General features: G+C 43.3%; 1 protein-coding gene across 5 annotated transcripts in view; it reads left to right on the forward strand.

The window, feature by feature from the left end:
* Positions 1-26,230, forward strand: part of Atp10a (ATPase phospholipid transporting 10A (putative)) — a 168,353-nt gene that overhangs the window by 121,220 nt on the left and 20,903 nt on the right. For all 5 annotated transcript variants that reach the window (XR_004123064.1, XM_031386836.1, XM_031386838.1 and 2 more), the window contains exons 5-14: positions 2,759-2,865; positions 3,221-3,352; positions 4,484-4,614; positions 6,198-6,450; positions 9,071-9,288; positions 12,599-12,793; positions 15,402-16,002; positions 21,489-21,592; positions 21,694-21,820; positions 25,324-25,508. Coding sequence is in view for 4 of the 5 variants with exons in the window: in XM_031386836.1 (XP_031242696.1) it covers positions 2,759-2,865; positions 3,221-3,352; positions 4,484-4,614; positions 6,198-6,450; positions 9,071-9,288; positions 12,599-12,793; positions 15,402-16,002; positions 21,489-21,592; positions 21,694-21,820; positions 25,324-25,508 (2,053 nt within the window). In the remaining variant the exon portion in view is untranslated. The remainder of the gene's footprint in view (positions 1-2,758; positions 2,866-3,220; positions 3,353-4,483; positions 4,615-6,197; positions 6,451-9,070; positions 9,289-12,598; positions 12,794-15,401; positions 16,003-21,488; positions 21,593-21,693; positions 21,821-25,323; positions 25,509-26,230) is intronic.

Raw genomic sequence — 26,230 nt, forward strand, 5'->3', positions numbered from 1 at the left:
AAGGTCAAGGCCAAGGTATCAGTGTGTTGATTTCTCTCAATCTTTCTGTGTTTGGCTTATAGCTGGCCAACTTGTCCCCATGTCTTTTCCCGTTGGCATCTCTCTGTGTGTCTGTGTGTCTGTGTGTCTCTGTGTGTCTCTGTGTGTAATCTCTTCTTAGAAGGTCAGGCGGATTGGGTTGGAGACGGCCCCATGTCCACAATTGAACTAATTACTTTCTTATAAAAACTGTGCTATCTTGTGGCTCTGGGGATTAAGATTTCAGCACATGATTTCTAGGGACAATGTAGATGGGCCTATAACCAAGAAACAGGTGCTAATGGCAGCTTGGTGGGCTCTCCTCCTGAGTTACATGCCTATGCCTGTTCTACTGCTGATGGGACCACTCTGCCTTGAGTGCTAGCACCACTGGCTTATTCTCTTCTCTAGTCTTCCTTCCACTTCTGATATGGGCACTCTTCTCAAGGGAGTATGTCTGTGCCGCCTGCATCTGCTGCCTGTTCCTGCAGCTATAGTCCTTATTATATAGGCTGGTTCAACTTCTCGTGATGATCCAAAAAAAAAAAAAAAAAAGCCAGGCAGTGATGGTGCACACCTTTAATCCCTGCACTTGGGGGGCAGAGGCAGGCGGATTTCTGAGTTCAAGGCTAACCTGGTCTATAGAGTGAGTTCCAGGACAGCCAGGGCTACACAGAGAAACCCTGTCTCAAACAAACAAACAAACAAACAAAAAAAAAAAAAAAAAACCTTCTGGTGATGAGTTTACTCCTCAAGAGAAAGAGTGAAAGACAATTCTTACATCCTCAGTGCCTTGGAGGTCATTCACAGAACCCTTCACTGTGAATACCAAAACTCACAGACATTCAAGTCACTTATATACAATGACATAATGTTTGCATATAAACTACACATATCTTCCTGTAAACTCTAACTAATATGTCATAAAAACTATATAGTGTAAATAATTGTACACTGTATTTTACAGGAAATGTCAAGAAAAAATCAACCTGTTAACTATAGAGAATTCCTCACTCCCAGTGTCATCTACCTATAACTGGTTGAATCTGCATATGCAATGCTCAGGGATATAGAGGGTTAGCTATAGTTACACATGATATCAGAGAAGGTTGAATATGAAATACTATTATCATTTTTGCTAAGTTCATCTTGTTTCTAGAAAACTAAGCTTATTGTTTTCACTGCTGCCCAGAGAAGTTCTTTTCATGTCCAGTTGTCCCTAGAGAAATATCCACATGAGAGATACAACATGGAAGTTCTCTTCGTGGTAATGGGACAGTAATAGGGTAGGGCTTTGTATGCATCTGTCTTTGTGTGTACCTGCCGAATCTCTTGATGCTTAGCTTCAGCCTTGAACCTTTGTCTTGGGTTTTCTGCTGTGAGTCTTCAGCACGGGACTTACTTAATAGTCCCTTGAGTGTCCCTTTCTACACACACTGCAGAAGAACTGGCGCTGTGGTGAATTATGTTAAATTAACCACAATATATTTAAGTATGGCAAGCATTTTAGTCTTGATTTTATACAGTTTCTCTTCTTCAATAGAAAATGTAGTTGTTTCTGCAGCTAATGTGTATCATTCTAGGAGCTGTCAGGAAGGAAAGACTTTCAGGTAAATCTGAGTTGCCAAGAGGAGACATTTTGATAAGGGTGGGGAGAAGGATGTTTGTGGTGGGTATGGAAAGGTGACCTGTATATTGGGCTCCTGGGTCTGCTCCAGTGTAGTGCTAGTGTAGACCCTGTTGGACAGTGCTGGTCATTGGACTAAGAGGACAAGCTTTAAAGCCAATGGCTTAAACTTAAAGAGTACTTTTGAATCTATACAGCACTGACACAATTTGTAATGCTCATGGTTTACATATATCTAAGATTAAACATACTAATATCTTCCTAACTTTATGAAAAATAGATGTAAAATGATGCCAAAATTGGGCTTGAGGAAAGGGGTCAGTGACTAAGAGAACTTGTAAACATGAGGACCTGAGTTCAAATACCCCAGCATCCATGTAAAGATAAGGAATGGCCATACACACCTGTGGCTCTAGCACTGGAAGCAGAAGCTGAGCACAAAAACAGAAACACAGCTGCATTTGCTGACCATATAGCTTGGCTGAAAAAATTATAATGTCTGGGTTCAGCGACAGACCCTGTCTCAAGGAAATAAGATAAAGAGGAATAGAGAAGGGTAACAGACCTCTGGCCTCCATGTTGGTACTTTCACACACATGTTGGCATATACACATACACCATAGAAAGACAGACAGATTGACAGACAGACACACGCACACATACATACATACACACACAAACACACACAAACACACATGCACACACGCACACACACATAAAATTCATTCCTTCCCTTCTCAAGGGCTGTGTGTGTGTTGTGACAACCCAAGGCACTGACTGGCACTCTCATTTCTGGGAGAGTAGATAGATGTACCACCAATCACCCATTGTCCTTGTCAGCTTCCCAGGTCTGCCTTGCAACTGCAGAATTGGCGATTTCTGTAGTCAGTTCCCAGTTAATCCCATTCAACATACATAAATAGCAGCTTTGTGGCTTCTATACTAATTTGCAGCAACTTCCTCAGAGCTGCTATGGAGACATAACCAGGCAGCCATGGTGGAGACTTCTGTCTGCTTCCCTGTCCAGAACCCAGGTTTCCCCGAGTTTTCTTGGGTATTTCCACAAGTCCTTGTGCAGCCATGTGACACGCCCTGCTCCATGTTCCTCCACAGCATCCACAGCAATGGGGAGAAGGCTGGGCTGCATAAGGAAAACTTGCTGCTCCGAGGGTGCACCATCAGAAACACAGAAGCTGTGGCTGGAATTGTCATCTACGCAGGTACATCTACTGTCACACTGTGCTATGTGCTCCCCAGCATTTCTTTCTAACTTCTATGTCATAATAAGAGTTGTACATACCCATTGTAGGAAATTGGAAAATTAAAATTTAGGAAAACAGACAAGTATTGAAAAACAAAGTTCGTTCTAATAACAACCCAATCAATAGAGTTCTTCCTTTTTAAAATATATTTCTTTCTGTTCATTTTACAGTTGTTTTATAATGCATTCTGAATCCTATTTTGTCCAAGGTTCTTAGAGATCTGTAATCCAGCATAATTGCTCTGTGGGATCCAGTCCCTGTTTTCTTGTCTTTAGTAGATTGGTATTTCATACTCCTCCATCCTCCTCTATAGGACATGAAACCAAAGCCCTGCTGAACAATAGTGGGCCCCGCTACAAGCGCAGCCAGCTTGAAAGGCAGATGAACTGCGATGTCCTCTGGTGTGTCCTTCTCCTCGTTTGTATATCTCTATTTTCAGCGGTTGGTAAGTCTCCCAAGATGAGTCCTCAGTGAAGTAGACTGCTGCACAGCCTACTGGCAAGCTTTGGGGCTATCCTGACTCTACTAGACCCAGCACCTTAAAGGTCAAAACACCATGTTCACTACTTGGATCCCAGGAGTGCCTGCATCAGCATCAGTGTGGCCACACTGAGGTGAATGAGCTTGCAGAGTAATGTTCCCTTTGGAGTTGAAGACTACTTGGATTGGGGGGGGGGAATGAATCCATCATAGCCATAATCATGAGTCCTGTGAATGAGGATTCAGCAATAGTGATGAAAGCTAGAAACAGGAGAGGAACACATATAGCAATGAGGCTATTTAACAAAAGAGAAAACAACAATCTCTTTGTTGTTTTCAACAAAGGGATCAAAAGGTTGTATAACCTTTGCAGTAACATGTTTTGAGGCTCCAGCCCTTGATGTACACTTTGTCTCTACCTTGTCAGCATGGACCGGAGAGGTGTAACAGGGTCTTGAAGCATGGTCTCAGGGGATTAAAGCATATAGAACACCAAAAGGTTTCTGTAACCAGATAGGTGTGGGACTTAGTTTAGGAAGAAGCATGCATAACCCTTGACTTCTTAGAAACTGTAACGTGTGAAAGTTGAATCTCCAAGAAGGGAGCACATGGGCAGCCGTAAGGTCCTAATACTTGTTTACCCAGCCCCTTCTGTCTGTGTGTGTTTGAGGCACGTGGATGGTGAAGTTATTCTTCCAGCACACAGGCAGTTTTTATGTCATGACCAGTGGTGTCTTTCACCACAATCAACAGGAAACCCTTGGGTACAGTTGTGGGGTTCTTGCTATGTTGTCCAGGATGAGCGAGAATGTTTGATCCTTCTGCCTTCACCTCCCAAGTGACATGATCACACGTGTAGTACCATACACAGTTTAAGAAGCTCTCCATGTGAGCAAAACACAAAGTGTGACTCTTCCCAGCTGCCTGCCGAACTGTCCAAGAATAATATGTACCATGCTTTCTTTGATGGCAAAGAAAGCTAATAGAACAAATATGTCATGCCCAGTAACAATATTTTAAAAAATGTCTTAATTTTCCCAAGCAGCATTTTTTCTTTCCTGTCAGATGAATGATGCGTCTCTTTAAATATGCACAGGACACGGATTGTGGGTTCGGCGCTATCAAGAGAAAAAAGCACTATTTGATGTACCTGAGTCTGATGGCAGCTCTTTATCCCCAGCCACAGCTGCAGTTTACTCATTTTTGACAATGATAATAGTCCTGCAGGTAACAGTAATGAATATTATATGGTAATTACTTTACTTTCCTCTAGAGAACTCACAAATCTTGCTAAGAATTTTTGTAAATTCTGCAACTTGAAGAATAACAAATACATGTTGCCTTTTATTCTGTTTGAAGGTTCTTTGGTGACTTTCCAGTTGATGCTCTTCTTTGCTTTTCTTAAAATGATTAATGCTTTGGGGACTGAGTTTTCCCATTGTGTCTCTGTTTTTCCATTACTATTAATTAATTATTACTAATTTATTATTATTAGCCTCACACATGCTAGGCAAGTGCGCTAACCATTGAGATGCATCCTCAGTACTGTTTTAGAAAATAAACTTAATCTGGGAATAATATTTAGATCTATAGAAATTTTCCGACACTAATAGAGGCCATCTACATGTGCCTATCACCCAGTTCCCTGACATGAGTGTGTTCTATTGATGTAGCTCTCCATGAAATCGAGGCAAGCATCCTGAATACTTTGCTGCAAGCAAAACCCCAAGCTATTTCATTCACAGCATCTCTGCAGATGAGCCTCTCTCCCAGGATTCATTCTGATGCTGGTGCATATATTAGCATTAGTATTCAGTAGCAGTCATATGCATTCACATGCCTCCGTATCCGTAACTGGATGGCAGCACCAGAAAGGTCTATTAAAGAGTAAAAACATCCCCAGAGCTCTAAGGGCAGTCAGGGTCACCGCTTGCCTCTGGGAGGACAGAGCAATCAGCGGCTGTGTCCAGACTGGCCTTATCACAAGTGGTTCCTCCCTACAATGAGAAAACAGTTTCATTTAACATTGCAAATTAGGTTTTGTTTTTGTTTTATGTTGGGGCTTTTTTGTAAATGTAGGTTTTGTTCTAGCCCTAAGTTAGGATAATAGTTGGTGTCTTATTAACATAATTAATTTACCAAGAGAACCAAGTCAGTCAGGAGATGATTGTTCCGGGCTCATAAATATTAGTTCAATGTTATGGCTCTATAAATAGACACTCATTTCCAGAAAGCTGGTCTTGAGTGATCAAACCATACTGCATTTTTTCCTCAAGCCATCTTGCATTCGCTCTCTGTTGCACAAGATCACAAAATTGTCCTGCCACATAAAGCCAGCCTCTGAAACAACTCTTTTCATCCCATGGCTGCCCTCTGGACTTTGGAGCACATCCTTGGGTAATAGACAGCTCCTGTCACTGGGGCTCAGGGGAAGCACGAGGGAGAGTGCTGCTATAGTTAGAGGTGACGTTGCTCATGAGGACTCTGACTGTGCCTGTTCTCTTCTCTTCTCTCTTTCCTTTCCTAGCCCTTCTCAAGCACAACTTAGTCTCCAGGCCATCGTTATCCTTCCAGACATAGGAGTGGATTTCCGCTCTGCAATTGCACCAGCCTAGGCTATTCTAGTTTAAACTCTTTGCCAGTACTTTTAATCCTTTTCCAATAGTGACTTTAAGCCAACCCATTTATGCTCTTAAAGGTACAGTACAGTTCCTGCTTCCTTGGTCATTTGTCATTTGATTTGATTGCATTAACTGAAAACTGCTCCCTGGTGCTCGTAGTCATTCATCCCATGTGCCCTTTTCTTCTAGGTTTTGATTCCAATTTCCTTATATGTTTCCATTGAAATTGTTAAAGTGTGCCAAGTATACTTCATTAACCAAGATATAGAGCTCTATGATGAAGAGACAGATTCACAGCTGCAGTGCCGAGCTCTGAACATAACAGAAGACTTAGGGCAGATAAAATACATCTTCTCAGACAAAACCGGCACATTAACTGAGAACAAGATGGTCTTTCGAAGATGCACTGTGTCCGGCATAGAATATTCTCATGATGCCAATGGTGAGTGTGAGGACAGAGGTCTCCTCCAGTCTGGTCTGGATTAGAAAACTGTTCTCTACAAATCCGCATGGGCAGGAGACAGGAGGAACAGTCTTCGAGCCTCAGGGCTTGCTGGTTTTCAAGGGAGGATAAATCCTTCGAGATCACTTGGGAACCCAGAACTATTTATAGAATGAGCTGACACTGTCGTGCTCGCTGCAGTGTCTGGAATGATATGCATCTGTTTTGGCTCATTTTCTGCCAGGCAAGCATAGCAGCCAGACAGAACACCCTTGAAGTGCTAGTTTGTGCAGTGGCTTCACTTTGTACCACAGAGAGACGGAGAGATTTTCTGTCGTCACTCATTTATCTTTCAGGCACTGTGTACTTTACGCTGCATTCTTAGCCTTGGAATACAATGTCCATTCGAGCCCGAGAGACATGAGTCTCTATGCTTTTGCTTATTCAGGCAGCCCTGCCTCCTCTCTCTCCTTTCCTTATCCTCTGCTGCCTCCCTCTTTGCTGAAGAAAGGGCTCAGGCAAAACCATCAAGCTTCCTAAGCCCCTTGCTACGAGAAGATACAGTTATGAAGGTGCCTGCACTTCTGTCAGAGTTCTGGAGTAATAGTAATTTTGAGTGAGCGCCCCTCCCCGGACCCCCTCTCCCCACAATTCCCTTCTTTCCAATAAGAACAACAGAAAAGCACAGACTGCCAAGAGAATGGAGGGTGGAATGGGAGAAACATTGAGTGGCTATATCTGTAGCTATTGAGCTATCTCTCGAGCACCTAAGAATTATGTTGACGGCCACTGTCTTCCTCTGTATACAATAAGACAGAAAGCATAGAAATCTACCTACTGTTTAACATTTTCATGTGCACCCCAAGTAAACTGCTAGTGGTGTTTTCCATTCCTTTCCCTATCTACCCTGTCTACTTTCCTAACCTCATTCCCTGGTCCCTACTACATACTCTAACCCTCTTGCCTCCCCTTCCCCTTCCCACCTACTCAGCTTTGTGCACTGGAGTGTAGTCCCAGGCATTGTGTTTGTAGCAGCCTTGTAGACCTGGGACTCAGTTTCAGACAGGCAAGAGCAGATTTGAGATCTCTAGCACAGCAGTGCCTTCAATCGGTGCCGATGTTTCCTCTTGGTGAGGTGATGGATATGTTAATTAGTTTCATGCGTATGTATAGCACATTTTATATTATGTCAGAACAAAACATCTGCACCCTCTAAATATGTTCAGTTATGATTTGTCAATAAAAGATAATATTATAGCACGATTAAAAAATAGAGTTGTCATCTGAGGCACTATGGGACAGAATCATAGCTCTGACAGAAGTCAAATAAGGTTAACAAGTTCTGTCACTTCCAGAGAAAGCAGTTAAGTATTTGAGGAATAAAAGTCTTTATTCATCTTTGTGTTGTGCAGAAGGGCCAGGACTTAGACAGATATCTCCAGTCGGTCCAGCCCATGGTTTGCTGGAGCGCACATACCAAAGCTGGCCACAGAGATTATGGGCATTTTCTTCTCTCACCTTGTGACCTAGTGACCAACAGCTAGCTGGCTTCATGCCTATGTCTAGGCTTCTCTGAGGTCTCTAGAGTTAGAAACAGGCTTCAGTCCACAGTACAACAGTGGCTCCACAGCTTCAGGGGGAAGGAGGAGGCCCGAGGGCATAGGTTGCTCCTCTCCAACCTGGAGCTAATTCAATGCACAATGCCAGAAAGTGGGCATAACAGCTACGTGGCCAGGCTTTTCTCCTCCTTGCAATCCAGCATGCACACTAGGCCATGTGTCACCAGAGAACAGATGGGATTCTTGGCATTCTGGTACGGAGAAGTACTTAGCCTGATGACAGTGGGCAGGCGACTCCTTCCTTATTCCTGTACTTCTCATCTCTGAAGGAGGGGCTGGTGATTAATAGAAAAGAATTGCTCACATGGCTGACTAATACCATGGGCACCCACTTCTCTGGGCACCTCTCAGAACCCCCTGATATTAGGCTGCCCTAATATTTCTACCAAGTGCTGTGACTGCACTTGAACTTCTGATTAAATACTTGGTTTGAAGGAATAGTTCTGAATATGTTGCTTAGTGCTCACCCATGACTCAGAGAGTCATCCTAACCTGGCATTCCTGGAAAGATTTGTTCAGAGCCACTGGCAAAAAGCAGTGGCATGAGCTCTTCTTCATGCCATCTTTCAGATACTCATGTCAATGTGGGGACCTTACTGGCCAGTGAATCTCCAAGGTTCAAGCTCAGGACCATAGTCAAGATCCTCTTGGATAGAGCCTCACTGGCTAGGCTCAGACCTGGTTGCATGCAATTAGACTGTGCAAACTCAAGACAGTGAACCTTGCTGTTCTATAGCACTTCACGGTCTAGTGGTGCATGTAGAAGCTCCCTCGCTATTAGTACCACTCAGCTCATGGAGAATGCAAATAAGTGGAATAAATCCATTCCTAGGGATGTTGTAGGAACATTTTAAATCGCCTTGAAACACTAAATATAGCCTTACCATTAGAGAGTGAGGATTGGGTGCCCTCTGGGACTCAGGCTCATGGAACGTACAACATCCTGAATTAATTCAGTCTGCCCCCATTGATGTCTAACATTTTTGTCCCTGTCTCCATAGCTCAGAGACTGGCCAGGTATCAAGAGGTGGACTCAGAAGAGGAGGAAGTGGTATCCAAGGTGGGCACAATATCCCACCGTGGCAGCACTGGGAGCCATCAGAGCATCTGGATGACTCATAAGACCCAAAGTATCAAGTCCCACCGACGCACAGGCAGTCGGGCTGAGGCCAAGAGAGCCAGCATGCTGTCTAAACACACTGCCTTCAGCAGTCCCATGGTGAGTGCAGGCAGTGTGTGACCCTCCTGGAGGGATGGGATCCTATCGTTCTGCTTTGTTTCCACTGTCTGCTGTCCACTGTCTCTGATAATCAAAATTATCTCTTCTTCATCACACAAATAAACTCAGGCTTGGCTGTGCTCCATGAGCAGAACTTTCTAGAAACACCCCTCTATACCATTTTATCTTTCCTGAAACATTTATTCAGCCTCTTTGCCATGGTATCTGATGCTGTGTGGTTTCTAAGTGAGCCATCTAAAGAGAGTGACAAAGAGGAGCAAGCCTAGTCAAATGAAATGAACAAAACATCAGAACAAGATGACACGTGTGAAAAGGCAGAGCCAATTACCTGCCCCATAAAGTTTTAATTAGATGAGCACGCAGCAACTAAAACTGCTTCTCTCTTGTCTTCTCCATGGCCAGTGTGTTTATGGACTGCTGTCATTAGGCAAAGGAGTTTCACAAAGTGAGTAACAGGTTCTGAAAGGGTCCTTTCACTATGCTTTAAGAACAGAGGAGAAGTTCATCATGCTCACTGTGAATGGCCTCATTCCTTTAAGACTTTCTAGACCCATGTATAGAAGCTACCACTTAAGTACACGTATCTAGAATTGTGGATGCTAATATTTGGGTTCACATCTGTCATGTGGGAAGGAAGGCCCTGAGATGCAAGAGGAACCTATTTCCCTTCCAGCACTCTACAATGCATATCCAGACTACATGAATTATTCAAACATTCCAGCAATTCAGTCACTCAGTCAACAATTACTGTAGCAGAAGTTTACCCATATGTTATTTATACTGCCAGAATGGTGAAGCTTAACTACGTAGTGAGAAAGATCAACGATTAATAAATAAGACCTCATAGAACTGAAAAGCTTCTGTAAGGCAAAGAAGACCGTCAAAAGGACAAAATGGCAACCTACAGGTTGGGAAAAGATCTTTACCAACCCTATATCTGATAGAGAGCTAATATCCAAAATATACAAAGAACTCAAGAAATTAGACGCCAGAAAACCAAATAACCCAATTAAAAATAGGATACAGAGCTAAATAAAGAATTCTCAATTCAGGGATCTCAAATGGCTGAACAGCACCTAAGGAAATATTCAGCATCCTTAGTCATCAGGAAAAAGCAAATCAAAACAACCCTGAGATTCCGCCTCACACCAGTCAGAATGACTAAGATCAAAAACTCAGGTGACAGCAGATGCTGACAAGGATGTGGAGAAAGAAGAACACTCCTCCATTGCTGGTGGGACTGCAAGCTGGTACAACCACTTTGAAAATCAATCTGGTGGTTTCTCAGAAAACTGGAAATACTTCTACCTGAAAACCCAGCTATACCACTCCTGGACATATACCCAAAAGATGCTCCAACATATAACAAGGACACATGCTCCACTATGTTATTTATAATAGCCAGAAGCTGGATACAACCTAAATGTCCCTCAGCAGAAGAATGAATCCAGAAAATGTGGTACATTTACACAGTGGAATACTACTCAGCTATTAAAAACAATGACTTCACAGATTTTTCAGGCAAATGGATGGAACTAGAAAATACCACCTTGAGTGAGGTAACCCAGACACAAAAGGACATACATGGTATTACTCACTGATAAGTGGATATTAGCCCCAAAGCTCAGAATACCCACAATACAACTCACAGACCATATGAAGCTTAACAAGAAGGAAAGCCAAAGTGTGGATGCTTCAGTCCCTCTTAGAAGGGGGAACAAAAGAATTATATAAGGCAGAGGGAGAGAGGACCTGGGGGTGGGTAGGAGAGGGGAAGGAGAGGGAAAAGAGGGTGCAGTACCAGGTATGGGAAGAGACAGGAGAGAAGTCCAGAGGTCCAGGAGAATGAATAGAAATATATAGCACTGAGGGCTAGGGAATGGGATGGGAGCAGGGAACCACTAGAAAGTCCCAGACTCCAGGGATGCAGGAGGCTCCCAGGACCCAGTGGGGATGACTGTAGCTGAAATACCCAACAGTAGAAAAATAGAACCTGAAGAGACCACCTCCAGTAGATAGACATTGCTCTCAGTTGAAGGATGCAACCATCCACCTATCTCAAGATCTTTAACCCAGAATTGCTCTTGTCTAACGAAATGAAGGAACAAAAATGGAGCAGAGACTGAAGGAAAGGCCATCCAGAGACACTCCCCACCTTGGGACCCATCCCTTCTGCAGAAGCTAAACCTCAACACTATTGCTGATACCAAGAAGTGCTTGTAGACAGGAGCCTTGTATAGCTGTCCTCTGCTAGCACCTGACTAAGACAGATGCAGACACCCACAGCTAACCATTGGAGTGAGCTTAGGGACCCTAATGGGAGAGTTAGAGGAGGACTGAAGGAGCTGAATGGGATTGCAACCCCATAGGAATAATAATAATATCAACTAACTGGACCCCCCAGAGCTCTCAGGAATTAAAGTACCATCCAAAGAGTACACATAAGTTGGTCCATGGCTCCTGCTACATATGTATGTACATATGATGCCTTATTTGCCATCAATGGGAGGCACTTGTTCCTGTGGAGGCTTATTGCCCAAGCAAAGGGGGATGCTAGAGGGGGGAGGTGGGAGTGGGTATGTGGATGGGTGAGAGACAAAGGGGATGGGGTATGGAGTGCGGGAAGTTGTGGAGGGAAGACAGGAAGGGAGGGTAACATTTGAAATATAAATAAATAAAATAATTCATTAAAAACTAAGTTTAAAAAAGTCACAACAGTAAAAAAAAAAAAAAAAAAAAAAAGTTAAATATCTAGTGAGAATGGATAGCCGGAAAATCATGATGGTTCTGTCCACTAGGAGGATGGTTTTTAAAATGTGTTCTCATATAATTTTAAGCCAAGTAAAAGTTCCTGTGTCATGCTTTGAGAGAAAACTATTGATTTTCATGTAAAATATATTGACTATGTAAACTATTTCAATTATCTAAATGTAAAGAGGTGACATCTCAAGGAAATATATAACATTGCTTTCAAAAAGTAGATATTTTGTGGGTTCGTGAGATGTAGATTTACTGAGTTTTTCTATACTGATAGTATATCATCTGTTTTCTCTTTAAGTATAAGAAGTATATTTACAAGTAATGACAATAGAGACATTTATTTAAATATGTAAGTATTTTAAACAATTGAAGTTTCATATAATGTAGAGTTGTAAAATGTTATGTCTGTAGTGGGGTTGAACTCTATTCACACATTATAATAAATATAATTCTACTTATATAGTTAAGAACCAAACCACTTAGCAAGTTAATGGGTCAAGCCCATCATGCAGCTCTATTTTCTTCCCAGGAGAAAGACATTACACCTGACCCCAAGCTGTTGGAAAAGGTGAGTGAGTGTGACCGATTCCTCGCCATTGCAAGGCACCAGGAGCACCCTCTGGCCCATCTCTCACCCGAGCTGTCGGATGTTTTTGACTTCTTCATCGCACTCACCATCTGCAATACAGTAGTTGTTACTTCTCCAGACCAACCACGACAAAAGGCAAGTTCTGCAGAAGTTATGAAATGCTTAGGTTCCTTTGATACTCTCTGAGGCCTACATCCTGACACTTAGATGAACGTAGTGAGCATGCTGGACTTTTCTGTGGTAAACTTCTTGTAAGTAGTGCCTCAGGCATAAGGGGATGTAACAGGTGCCTTTTATAAAGGAAAGAGGGTATCAAGCTGCAGTAGGTGAGAGCACAGGTTGTTTAGATACCTTTTGAGCCCATGATGGGAAGGGATCCATATAGAGGCCAGTGAAAACTTGGCCTCAAGGGTAACACACGACTTCAAGGAAATCCCACTAACCCTGGGACTTCCCGAGCCTCTGATTTTGGCCAGAGGTGGAAGGATGGCTACCCAAAGTGATTTTATCCAGGGCTTTTGGCTCCCAGCATTATACAAGAAGGAGGATAAAGATAGGCTGGAAATAGATTCTGGGAGAAAATCTGCAAACCTCAATCCTGACTGTACGCCTTTTAGACACGTTATTCTAATCGCTGTGTCGTCTGGACCATAGAGCTGTGGTGAGGAGTTAAAGGAAGATATGGAATGATGGTAATAAATACATTTATCATCATTCCTCAAGGGAAAGTGAATGAGAGAGATTCACTCAAAGGTTATGTAGCATTTTGTAAACAGCAGAACCAAAGCTGAGTTTGCTTTGGCGTACCATTATGATTCCTTTTGGAGAGAAGAAAGATTCATGTGAAAAGGCCTCCTGTGTAGCCCAAGTGTTCCTCAGAGAATTGAATCAGGCTGCCTAATTGATGCCTGTGAGCCTGGTTGTCCTTATCAAGTAAGTCATGGGTGGAAAATGGTGTTCAGGGCTGAATGTGTGCCCTAAACCTGCCCCCTACTGGCCTCCTGGCTCACCTCTTCCGGCAACCTCCACTAATAGGAACCCTGGTAGATTATGTGGAGTGAGCAAGGTAGACTACCGCTCTGTACTATGGCAGTCTATCAGAAAACATTTGTCACTTAGCTATGCTCTTAATTCTCAGTACTCCAACTTGGTAAGACCCCAAGAGACCTGAAAGATCCTAAAACTGGACAGAAGACCCTAAATCATATACTCAGATGCAAAGTTTGTATAGCTAGCTCTAAGGAGAAGCTGATTCCTACTGTGGCACAAGCTGCCTTAGCTTCCCTTACCTGGCTGTGGGAACTTTTATCACAAAGCATTAAAGCCCTCTGACATGTATATTAGGGCTGAGGGTTTCCTAGGTCACCCTCTACCTAACATATGGCGTGCTCTGAAGGTCACATGTGCTATTCTACAGAGGGAACAGAATATTTACTCACCCATCCTTGCACTGCAAATGAATATATTTCTGGATACATTTTGGTTCCTGCATCTAGGTAAATATCACTTTCAGGAGCATTGGAGGCATCAGGTGCTGCAAGTGATCTGTTTCCCCATGCAGACATAGAGCACATTTAGTCATTCTAGTGTACAGGACATATGGTTCTATGGCAGAAGGTAGGCTTAGCATGCATGAGGTCCAGGACTCAGCTCTCAGAACCTAAAGAATCAAATAAAAGAGAAGCACTATAGGTCCAAAGGAAAAATGCTTTTGTCATAATTTAGGCCTGTGTCTCACTTCTCCTAATGCCTGGCTTAGCTGGAAACTACTATGGTAATCAACAACTTTGGTTCCAAAGGATCAGGAACAAAGTTTTAATTATCTGTATATTTCATATTTGTGTTATTTTAACATGTGCTTTTTTCCCATCTTTATCTCTATTATTACTATTATTTCTATTATTATTGTTGTTATTATTATTTCTTACAGTGTATTTTTATCATATTCATCCTTTCCTCCAGCTTCTCTTAGATACGCTCCACTTCCTAACCCACTCAAATTTTGTGTGTCTTTCCCTGACTCCACTTTTTAAACTGCTCAAATATAATTTGTACTGTCCATATACTCATGGAGGTATGGCCATCACTGGAACCTGGTCAATTTAGCATGTGCCATACCTTTAAAACTGACTTTCCTTCCAGTCTCTCGGAAGCTATCAGTTGCCAACAGCTCCTTAGCTAGTGGTGGGATGTCATGCCCCGTCCCCTCCATGCTGGGATTTGGTCTGATTGGAGCTCATCATTATTTGTCAGGTTTCTGTTGTTTCGATATATTCTCATTAAGTAAAGTGTGGCTTCATTGCTCTCTTGTTAACCTTTTGAACCTCTAACAATATTCTGGGTATGCCTCCTTTTTCTTTTCAGATGCTTGTCAAAAAGTTTTTAGTGATTTGGATGATGGATCAGTGTGTTTATTAATTTGCTGTGAAAGGTTCCTTTGGGTTTAGACATGTGACTGGTATGCAAGCATTTTTACTGACACAAGTCAAAAGAATATATAAAGTAGTCAGTAGCCACAACTGGATTATTATTACCCTCCTGCCTCAACCTCCTGAGTACTGAGATTGGCAGTTCTGATCCACCATTTTAGTCCTTTAGGGGCTTTTCTATTTGGGTGGAGGTGGAGGAGACAAGATCAGTTTGTCCTGAACATCAGTGAACCACTTGTTCCTCTGAGGCACGTATGAAGAATGAGGGAAAGGTAGGATTTTTCTCATCTGCCTTTGAACTGCTTCTGTTACAGGTAAGGGTGAGGTTTGAGCTGAAGTCCCCAGTAAAGACCATAGAAGATTTCCTTCGGAGGTTCACGCCCAGCCGCCTGGCTTCTGGCTGCAGCAGTATCGGGAACCTGACTGCCAGTAAATCCAGCCACAAATCTGGATCAGGTTTTCTGCCCAGCCTGTCTCAGGACAACATGCTTCTCAGGCTGGAGGAGAAGCTAGGTCAAACAACACCGACCATTGCCAGCAATGGCTATGCCAGTCAGGCAAGCCAGGCAGAAAGCTGGACCTCAGAGTGCACTACAGACCAGAGGTGTTCAGGGGAGCAGAGGGAGCAGCAGGAGGGGGAGCTGCGATATGAGGCTGAGAGCCCAGATGAGGCTGCGCTGGTGTATGCAGCCAGAGCCTATAACTGTGCACTGGTGGACCGGCTTCACGACCAGGTGTCCGTGGAGTTGCCCCACCTAGGCAGGCTCACCTTCGAGCTGCTGCACACACTTGGCTTCGACTCCATCCGCAAGAGGATGTCAGTGGTGATCCGCCACCCGCTGACTGATGAGATCAATGTATACACCAAGGGGGCCGATTCAGTGGTCATGGATCTTCTGCTGCCCTGCTCCTCAGGTAATTAGCCTCCTCTTCTTACATTGTATCCTAGAGCCAGGCAGGGCATTTTGAGAAATTCTACCCTGCTGAGTTAAAGGATTTTCATTAATCCTGCCTCTAGCACAGACCTTTTGAGAGAGTCTCAGCGATCTTAGTGCCTAGTGGTGTGAATTTAGGGGACTTTTGTACCTTGACCTCACCTTCGTCTGCCCTCTAAGCATAGTAGAGTTAGAAATTTCTTAGAAAGCATCCCACTTAAATTATAAGCAATGAAGACTGGGGAGCCTTTAGATCAAATGTTCTGGAAGTTTCCTTTCTGCTAAGAAGACTTGGGCAGCTTTGAGTTCTAGGCCATAATCTTTAGCCTGTTTGTTGGGCTATGTAAGAGTAGATTGGGGTCATGGGAAGTGGTTCTGCCAGCATCTTCATTCTACTTTCAATGGGCTAAGCACCCTCTTTCCATTACTTTTGGGGTAAATTGTAGTTTTTAAAACCACACTGCAATTAACCATCAAAAAGGTTGTAACTCTGTGCTGCTAGAAATCCTCTCCTGACCTTCAGAAGGAAAGCAAAGGTCACACTGTAAAGTGAACTTGGTTTTTCCTCTGTCAACACTGTAGTGAGAACAAAGGAGTGAGGAGGAAGGTGGATGCTGAATGCTGATAGTGGCCCAAGAGGGTCCAGCCCAGCGCTTTGCTGCTTGACCCGTACAATCTTCCTGGCTTCTGTACCCTGGAATCACATTGGATAGCACCCGTTGTGAGACTGTTTATGGAGTTCTTGATGCTCATGATGGCAGAGGTGCAGAGTCCTATTAATGGGTTGATTTTTTTTTTCCATTCCAAGATAACCTTCATTTTTATTCTTGACTCTTGTTTACATCTACATGATAGAGAGCACAGAGAAAGCAGTTTTCCTTCTACGAGCAGTACCTTAAAGGCAGAGTGACAGATGACAGAGGCTGCAGCCTCTAACACGAGTAAAGGGTCATGTCAGAAGGAAAAGGGTTGTAGGAAAAGGACTGCATGCAGGAAGGCATGTGGTGGCAGTGGGAGGGAGATTAGAGAGGTAGGGGGACAGTAACCAGGATGCACTGTAAGCATGCATGAGCTTGTCAAAGACTGAAGTCATTGGCATGTAGGGTGGGGAAGAGGACAGCTGAAGAAGCCCATCCTATCCTGTGCTAGCTGTAGGGGGCAGCCAGCCCTACCTAGCTGGGCAAGGAACCAGACGCCATGAAGGAGGCCAAATATTTTAAGAGGGTTAAGAGCATCACAACTGTATAGACAGAACCTAAAGAAACTCTTATTACTAAGTCTTGTCCCATCGTTAGTCAACTTTTTTTTATCACTGCAACAAAATATCTGAAAATATCAGCCTATAGAGAGGATTATTTGGGCTCACAGTTAAGAGATGTTAATACACAGTCGCCTAACCCTATCACTCTCAGTATTGTGATGAGGCAGGGTGATGTTGTAGGCTCACCTACTGGAACAAACTCCTTATCTCATCACTAGGAAGCAAAAGTGGAAAGGGGTGCAGTCCAGATACTGTGTACCCCTTTGAAAGCATATCCATGCTGATCTAATGAACTTCCACCAAGCTTCAGGTTGTGGACTTCATCCACCCTGCTCCAAAAAGGTGGGACCAAACCTTTAATACATGGGCTTTGAAGGACTCAAACTACATCACCACTATTTCAAGTTTTATTTTTTCATCCATTCTTTAATTTATTTATTCACTTTACATCCCACTCTTCCTCCTCTCCTCCTATCCCACCACCACAGCTCCTCTCCCAACTACCCCTTCCTCTTCTCCTCAGAGAAGGGGAAGCCCCCCTGGGGTACCACCAGCCCTGGGATATCAAGTTATAGCAGGAGGCACATCCTCTCCCACTGAGGCCAGACAAGGCTGCCCAGCCCTGGGAAGGAGATCCAGTGGCAGGCAACAGCGTCAGAGACAAACCCCTTTCCAATCTGTGCACAACTCCTACAACTGTGTAGGGGACCTAGGTTCAGCCCCTACATGCTCTTTGGTTGGTGTTTTTGTCTCTGTGAGCCCCCAAGGGCCCAGGTTAGTTGATTCTGTAGGTCTTCTTGTAGTGTAAAAGACATTTTAAAGTCAACCAATGCTAAGGCTATCTCAGAAACAGATGTCATTAAATAAAATAAATGAATAGTTTGGACTGCTTGCCCTTTTATGCCTCGTTTTCTCCTAATATGCCACAGGGGAAGGAGTGCCTGGGGCAGTATCAGGACACTCATTAAGGTTAGGAGGGAACACAGCAGAGTACCAGAGATGGTGGCTGCCAAGTGTGGCCAAGGCTTTGCTCTTGTGCAGCATCTGCAAAGAAAGAAAATATTTACCCTTTACAAAACATAAACAACCAACTTTAAGGTCAAAGTTGGGAAGCCCACACTCTGCTTTGGGGAGCTTTGCAACCCCTTCCAATCCGTCACACTGCCACCACACAGGGTTGCTGTGCACCCATGTTCCTCATCTGCTCCCTAGGCTCCCTAGGGTAGGCCTCAGGAAGAAGTCTGCCACCTGCAGTTAGCTTCAGATAAGAGCAGAGGTCAAATTCCTTACATACTGGAAGGCCTAGGTGATGACAATCCCGTCTTAAATGCTCAAGCGCCACATGGCACGTAGAGCAAATAAAACTCATTTGTTTGTGTGGACCTCCACCTTCCTCTGGGAAGTGTTGCAGTTGCTTTGGACAAGAAGGATGTACAAGTGTACTGGACACGTTAAGACTGAAACTGTAGATAGTAGGAGGAGCAGCTGTAGCATAGCACTGGGATTACTGTGGACTCATGCACCTGGACCAATGGCCACGTACATAATTGTTTAGCTTTTAGCTTGAGAAGACAAGGCAGGTATGGAGAAGAACAGATTTGTTACAGATGGCTAGGACTAACCAGGAAGCAACAGGTTACCTGACCTGTGTACAGATGATGATACGAAGAGTGGACCCAGGTCTCTTAGCTGGATGTAACACACACACTTTCTTCAAGGAGCTCACAGCACTTTATCAGAAGTGAATGTGGCAGGTCGGGAGAGGCTATGTGGCATTATCAGCACATAGCCAAATCTTTGTCTTGCCTGCCATGGTGGGTAGTGACATGGTGTGAGGTACACAGCACCATTCCACCCAAGTCTTCACATTCCTCTGTTCAAAGACCAGGTCTGGACTTCCTGGCTCTTCGACCCTGGGGGAGTCATTCACTTTCTGTGCGCCTGCCTCACAGGAAGCCCTGTACACACTGGCTCAGTACCTGCTATGTCACGGACTCCTATCTGTCGCCTCTCCTCAAGATTCCCTTGCCTGTGGTTTGGTGGAGTCACCACTTTGGAAAGACATTAAGAAGGTTGACTTCATTCTGCTCTGCCCTTCTTTCTCCGGGAGCATGGACAGAGTGCATGTTCACTGTAGCCCTCTACCCAGCAGGGTATCACATCCTGCTACACACTACATCAGTAAATCTTTTTGTTCTCTCTCTCTCTCCCTCTCTCTCTCTCTCTTCTCTCTCTTCTCTCTCTTCTCTCTCTCTCTCTCTCTCATAAACAATCAAAGAATCAGCTTTCCCCTGTTTCTTAATAAAATAAAATTTCTTATTAGAAAAATATAATTTTAAAAGTATAAAAGAAATATACTTAGCACTCTATAAAAATACACATTGATATCAAGAAGAGAAACTGTATTCCCCTTTGGGAGCCTCACAGGTTGTGAACAGCAGCAGTCTCCCAGGATCTGGCCAGTTCCTGCTCTCTCAGTCCCGCTGTATTTCTAGACTGTGGTAGGAGCTGTCACTCTGGCACTTGTCTGCCCCACCCTGATTCAGTCTCATCATCTTTCTGCCCCGATCCCTCCACAAGCAGTGAAGGTACTGGCAGTCTTTATCCCACTTCTGAATATACTGGTGTTCCATTATCTAGGGCGCTGAACACCAGACACAGAATTTCCTTCTATTAATAGGTAGGTAACAGATGACATGGATTGCTGTAGAATATCAGTGGGGGGGAAAAAAAAGAGGCTTTTGCGTGACTATGACATCATATGCATTGAGTATATTATAACTTTAGCCTGAGTCCGCAAGACCTGGCTTTGGTCCAAGCTATGAGCAGACTAATGGGTGATGAATGCAATCTCCTTAGACTCCAAAAATTTTCAGTGATGCTCATGTGGAGCTTGAGGGCAACCTCCTACATCCTCCACCAGATCACAGGTCAATCCCAGCACAGAAACAGGTCCTTCAAGCCCCAGACTGTTTTCCCTCTGACTACCCTGTCTATCTTTTATAGGAAGCTGCATGACAGTGTAGAAAAGGTTTCTTCAGATGTGGTAGTCTTGTGTCCTTGTGTCTGGGCAGAGTGTAGGCCAGAGAGCAGTTTTTGTGGAGCAGTGCAGGTGGCCCTTTATATCAGACCCTTTGCAGATATTTCCCCTATATCTCCGTTTCCACCCACCCCAGAAATAGATGCCTATGGCCATCCCTATCTCCATCTCTTTCAAGTCTTGAATGACTTAGCCTACTTTAATTCAAGTACTTGTTTTGTTTTTCAATAACTGTGGTTGGTCAGAGTCACTGCCCTATTTGCCTCTTCTCCTGACCCATCCACCCTCTCCTCTCCAGAGACCAATGAAGAGCTTGGTGGTTTGTATTTTAGTTTCAAAGTAAAACAGTGACCAGAGACTCAGGAAGCATGCAGCAGTGATGAGAAGACACTATAAGACAGTCAAACTGCAGATGTTTTTGAACTTGTCTTCAGTAAATTTAAATATTAAAGTTAAATAATCCAGGACAATACTTCATGTTCATTATTAACTATAAGAGGCCACCTTTAAGGAACTGGCCTGCCAAGACATTTTCTTGCCATAGGGGCACTATTTGTTTATGTTCTGCTTCGTACATGAGAATGAGATTCCCCCTCCCACAGTTATCAGCCTTTTGCATCCTTTGTCACACTCTTGAATTGCTGGCCAGGTTCAGCTTGTCTTGAGGTAAATTTGAATAGTAGACAAGCCTTCCTGGGTCCAGAGATCTCATGGTTCAGAATTGCCAGAGGTAGAAAATACAATCTATAGAATATTCAGTTCCACTTAAATTTCAAATTCAGGCTGTGTGTGTGTTTAGTAAAAGTATGACAAATACAACATTTGGACATCTTTTCTCACCAGTGGGGAATGTTGTGGTGAGAGAAAGGAGACTCTGAAGTTCTTTTCATTTCTAAGTTAGTATTCACCTCTATTTGGTAGACTTTACAAAAACATGTCAAGCCACTTTTGATAAGGTTTTGTTCTCCCGTGCTTCTCAAATGATTTTATAAACAACCCTAAACTTGTGTTTTGATGAGATTCCTTTACTAAAGTAACAACTGGCTGACTTTGAGCTCTATGACATTTGTATACCATTTGTAACCAATATGACAGGGACCAGGAAGATCTCATGGGGGCACTCAGCTGGGCTGCTCTGACTGATTCTTCTTCTCTTCTGACCTAGATGACGCCAGAGGAAGGCATCAGAAAAAGATCCGGAGTAAAACACAGAATTACCTCAACCTTTATGCAGTAGAAGGCCTGCGCACCCTGTGCATCGCCAAGAGGGTAAGTGAGGGGCATCTTCATGAGGGTCCACACGGGCAACTGCCCTCCCCAGCCTCCCATGCACAGCACCCAGTGCAGCATTCAATAGTGTGTCTCCATAGGTTCTGAGCAAAGAAGAGTATGCCTGCTGGTTGCAGAGCCACATAGAAGCTGAGGCATCTGTGGAGAGCCGTGAGGAGCTTCTCTTCCAGTCTGCGGTTCGCCTGGAGACCAACTTGCACCTGCTGGGTAATTAGCTTGCCAGGAGCCTGTTGTTTTGAGCAGTGCTTGTTGCAGGGGTTCTGGAGTAACTAGGGACATGGCCACTCCTCTTGCTCTGGACTGTGCTGGTCTTCTCTGAGGAACCACTTAGCCTGAAGCTAGCTTGTTCCAGTTTCGAAGGAACATATTCTATAGGCTCTTTCCAGGGGCCACTCATGTGCCAGGCACTCTGGGTTTGCTGACTCCTTGACTCCTTTAAGCCTCACTTTCCAACCAAAATCGCAACAAGGACGTAAGCTTTTTTTGACAATAGATAGTTGGAATGATTTCAACTATGTGAACTATGAGTAATATATGTGAACATTCATGGAAATGCTGAGTTTTGCATCTCATAAATATTTCAGATTCATTTGGGATGAAAAGAAGATGGTGCTTTTTTCCTCCTTTGTCCCTATTTAATTCTAATAAAATCTAATTAGTTGTTAGGAAGGCTTTAAGGTATTTATTACTTTGGTACCCACTTTAATATTTAATTTTTCGGGGGTTTAATATTTTATATTAAAAGAGTGGATAAGTTCAGCGGAGTGTCCCACAGTTGTGTATGTGATGTGTGCTCACACCAGAACTAACAGTGACAATAATGAACACCTTCTTTTGTGAGATGTTACTCAGGTTCCGCTGGGCTTGCATACAGCTCCAGAAAATTCACCTTTTCTCATCTAATGGATGCATTCCCTTGTCTTCATTTTCTGGGCTAAGGAGTTAGGAATCTATATTTCTCTATATGCATGTCTCTTACAATAGTTGCTATTAATATTTAATAGCGTGATGTGTCTATAATAGTTAGTTATTGTTAATATTTAATAACATGATGTGCTGTAGACAAAGTATCACCACATACTTTGTCTGACAGACCATAGCCTACTCAGAAAGCTTCAGGGCTTGGAACCCAGAGACATAGTGAATACTATCTCTAGTAAATTAAATGAAGGCCCTCAAAAGTGTGTCTGCCTGTTTTACACCTCTGGTTTGATTACTGGATGGTGATTGCTCTCATAGTGAGACCACTGTCTTCAGAAAGCAAGCAATGGGCAGTTAAGGTGGGACATGCCTGTTAAGTCCTGGATGAGGAGGTACAGGCTATAGGATGTGAATGTGACATCAACCTGGGCTACATAGAGGGGCCTAGTCTGTTAAAAAAAATCAGACAACATAAAAACTCAGAAAGGGTTGTTCTGGAATGTGTTCTAGAGTGATAAGAGGGAGGGTGCCCTGCTGATGCTTCTGGACCACCTGCCTAACCTCTTTGCTCCCAGGCACTCTCCCTCCATGGCTGAGGTGGGTGAGGGGTGAAGTGGTATTTCCCCTGGATGGTGCTAAGTTCTCAGATAGAGTGAAGTTTGCAATATAGAAAGAATCTATTCCCTCTCCTGAGTTGTAATAAGATGACTATGAGTTCTTTCCCTACCTTCCATCTCTTCTCAGTTTAGAGTCCTGGCTTGGTTATACAGGCCAGGTTCTGCCACTTACTAGTCATGGAAACTTGGACAAGTTACTCAGTCTTTGCATGCAAGTTTAATTATCTGCTTTGTGTAAAGTAGTAATGCCAGTATGGGAAGGCTGCTGCAAGGGTGGAAGGAGGAGATGGCATGAAGCACTGAGTGGTGTTGGGGCTTGGGCTCTACCTCAGCCACTGGCATTCTGCTGAATCTCAGGCGCTTGCATCCACAGCTGACATGGCTTGACTGGTCTTTTTTCTACAAGTTGTCTCTGGCAATTGGACATCCACCACTTCCTGTCTTTGTGATGTGTGTCTGCTCATGTACCCTAAGTTAGACCAGCCCTAGACCTCAGTCTCACACTGACTCAACACACCTTTTGATCTTCTGCATGAATTCATGGAAATACTAAACAAAAATCCAACAGATCTTTCTTGCTCTTGAAGACGGGTTATTAACTACTTTCCACCTCCTATCACCTAGAAAATTTAATGTTTTAAGTGATGGAACCTAAGCTTGAAAAAGAGCCACCTAACAGAGCTTCACCAAAAGCCAAGGCATTTAGGAAGTTCCCCAACTCTTCACTGCCATTTCTGAGAAAGATGAAATGATCTGTTTATATCTTTAATATTCTAAGATAAATATTCCTCTTTCTTCGTCTTTTGATTTAGGTAATATGTTAGACAACCCACAAATAACATTCCTGCAGGAAGGGTTACTGTCATACTGGGTTCTTAAACTGCTTTCTCTGTAAAAGAAACAAGATGCAGCTATAACATTTTGCTCATTTTCCCCATAATTCTTTGTGGTTCCTCTAGATGTCATCTGAAAGCCCTCTGTCCTTTCCTGTTTCATCAAAAGCCACCTTACATCTGGGTATTGTAATGTGGATGTATGGAAGAGTTCAGAACTCAGCTAGTGCTTCTGTGCATCATGAGATTCAGCATCTCCCCTTCATTGCCTCATCTAAACACAATTACCTGTGCAAGGCCATGCCTCCTAACATCGGGAGTTAGGCCTTCCATCTGTGAATCTCAAAGCATTGTTGGCAGCTGGGGACACAGATATGCAGTTCATAGCTGTGTTCCGGCACAGAGAGCTTGAAGTAGGAATGGCAAGAATCCTGGGTCAGACTGGAGCCCAGGAAATAATGGGATGCAGCTTACTTCTAGAGGTAGGAATGCAGAAACCATCTTATTAGGATCTACACAGAAGAGAAGTGGAGGCAGACTTGAGCACATTACAGCACTGGATAAATATTCTTCACCCAAAACTCTTAAGAAAAGAAGTGTTTTGGTTTCGAATGCTTGTGGTTTCTTTTACATACACAAGAGAGTATAATGTTACATTTTGTATACTTTACACATTATGCATAGCCTGAAGGCAGTTTCAGACACTTCAGACCCTCTTGTTTTGACTGTAATCTTTTATATGAGATCATGTCAGATATACAACTTTGGGATTCTAGATCATTTCAGATTTCACCTTTTTCTACCTGTCACATACTTTCCCAAGCATAATGAAGTCAGTAACTGGATCTTACTTCTTAAATTCTTTGTTTGTGGAAAAGGCATTCATGATGGTATTGTTCAAAAAAACTATTGAATCTTTCTGCACCATCCATTTGGATAACAAATGGGTCACATGGTTGAGCACAAACGTATTTTATACGTGAAAACTTTCCAAAGAAAGATAGGGGATGGGTAACTACTAAGACTTTTCTTTTAATCCTTTTGGCATATGGTAATTAATGTCCCTGTTGTCAAATTATACGTAGAGTTAGCTGCTTGTTCGTCAGAAAGATTTCAAGGTACTTCTTACGAGTGTACATAATTCTGTTTGTTGACTTGCCCTTGTACCTTCTACATATTTTTGACCAATTCAGTGTCATCTCTCTCACAGGTGAGCCCCAAGAAAGTCTTAGGTAATCAGTAGTGCCTCATCTGTCTTTGGTGTGTTTGGTACGTGGCAATTGTACCTCATCACAAATTGTGATGAAGGACTCACTAGAACTGTCATCCATTTAACCAGGTGCCACAGGGATAGAAGACCGCCTTCAGGATGGAGTACCTGAAACCATTGCCAAATTACGGCAAGCTGGCCTGCAGATTTGGGTTCTCACAGGTGACAAGCAAGAAACAGCTGTTAACATTGCATATGCCTGCAAACTGCTGGACCACGGTGAAGAGGTCATCACACTCAATGCTGATTCTCAGGTAGGTAACTTCCAGAGAGGCTGCACCTTGTGGGGTGGTGGGGATGGGGCAGGGAATGCTTAATATTCTGCAAGCTCCAAAGACAGAGTTATGTTAGAAAGCCACCAAGGCTTCCACCTCTGGTGGTCACCATGAGAAGAATGCTTACCCACTGCATCCCTCTTATCGTCGGTACTATTTCTGAGACTTGGGACATTCTTAACATTGTCTTGTGAGATATGGACTTCTACAGGATTTCTTTTTTTTTTTAATTTCATACATTGAGATTATAATATAATTACATCATTTCTTTATTCCCTTTCTTCACTCCAGACCCTCTCACATACCTCCTCCTTGTTCTCTTTATGGCCTTTAAAATATAATATTGTTGTGACATAGGTATTTCTCCCACTCTCAGCATTCCTTAGCTGCCTGTAGTTCTTTTTGTAGAGTGAGGCCTCTTGGGCTTTCGCCCATCCGTGTTAGCTTGTCTTTTGTTGTCCTTATTCAGGTCACGTTTAGGCAGCCCTGTTGATAAGACTTCATGGGTGTAGCTTCTGATATTTCTAGAAGAAACAATCTCACAACAAACTCTGTGTTCCTCTGGCTCTTATGATCGTTCTGCCCACTTTGCCCTACGATCCCTGAGCCTTAGGTCCTACTTGCCTAATAATTGTATTATAAGTGTATCCATTGGGACTGGGCTTCACAACTCTGCGTTTTGATTGGCTGTAGTTTTTTTT

This window comes from Mastomys coucha, unplaced genomic scaffold, assembly GCF_008632895.1.
Source record: "Mastomys coucha isolate ucsf_1 unplaced genomic scaffold, UCSF_Mcou_1 pScaffold21, whole genome shotgun sequence".
In the NCBI taxonomy this organism is placed as follows: domain Eukaryota; kingdom Metazoa; phylum Chordata; class Mammalia; order Rodentia; family Muridae; genus Mastomys; species Mastomys coucha.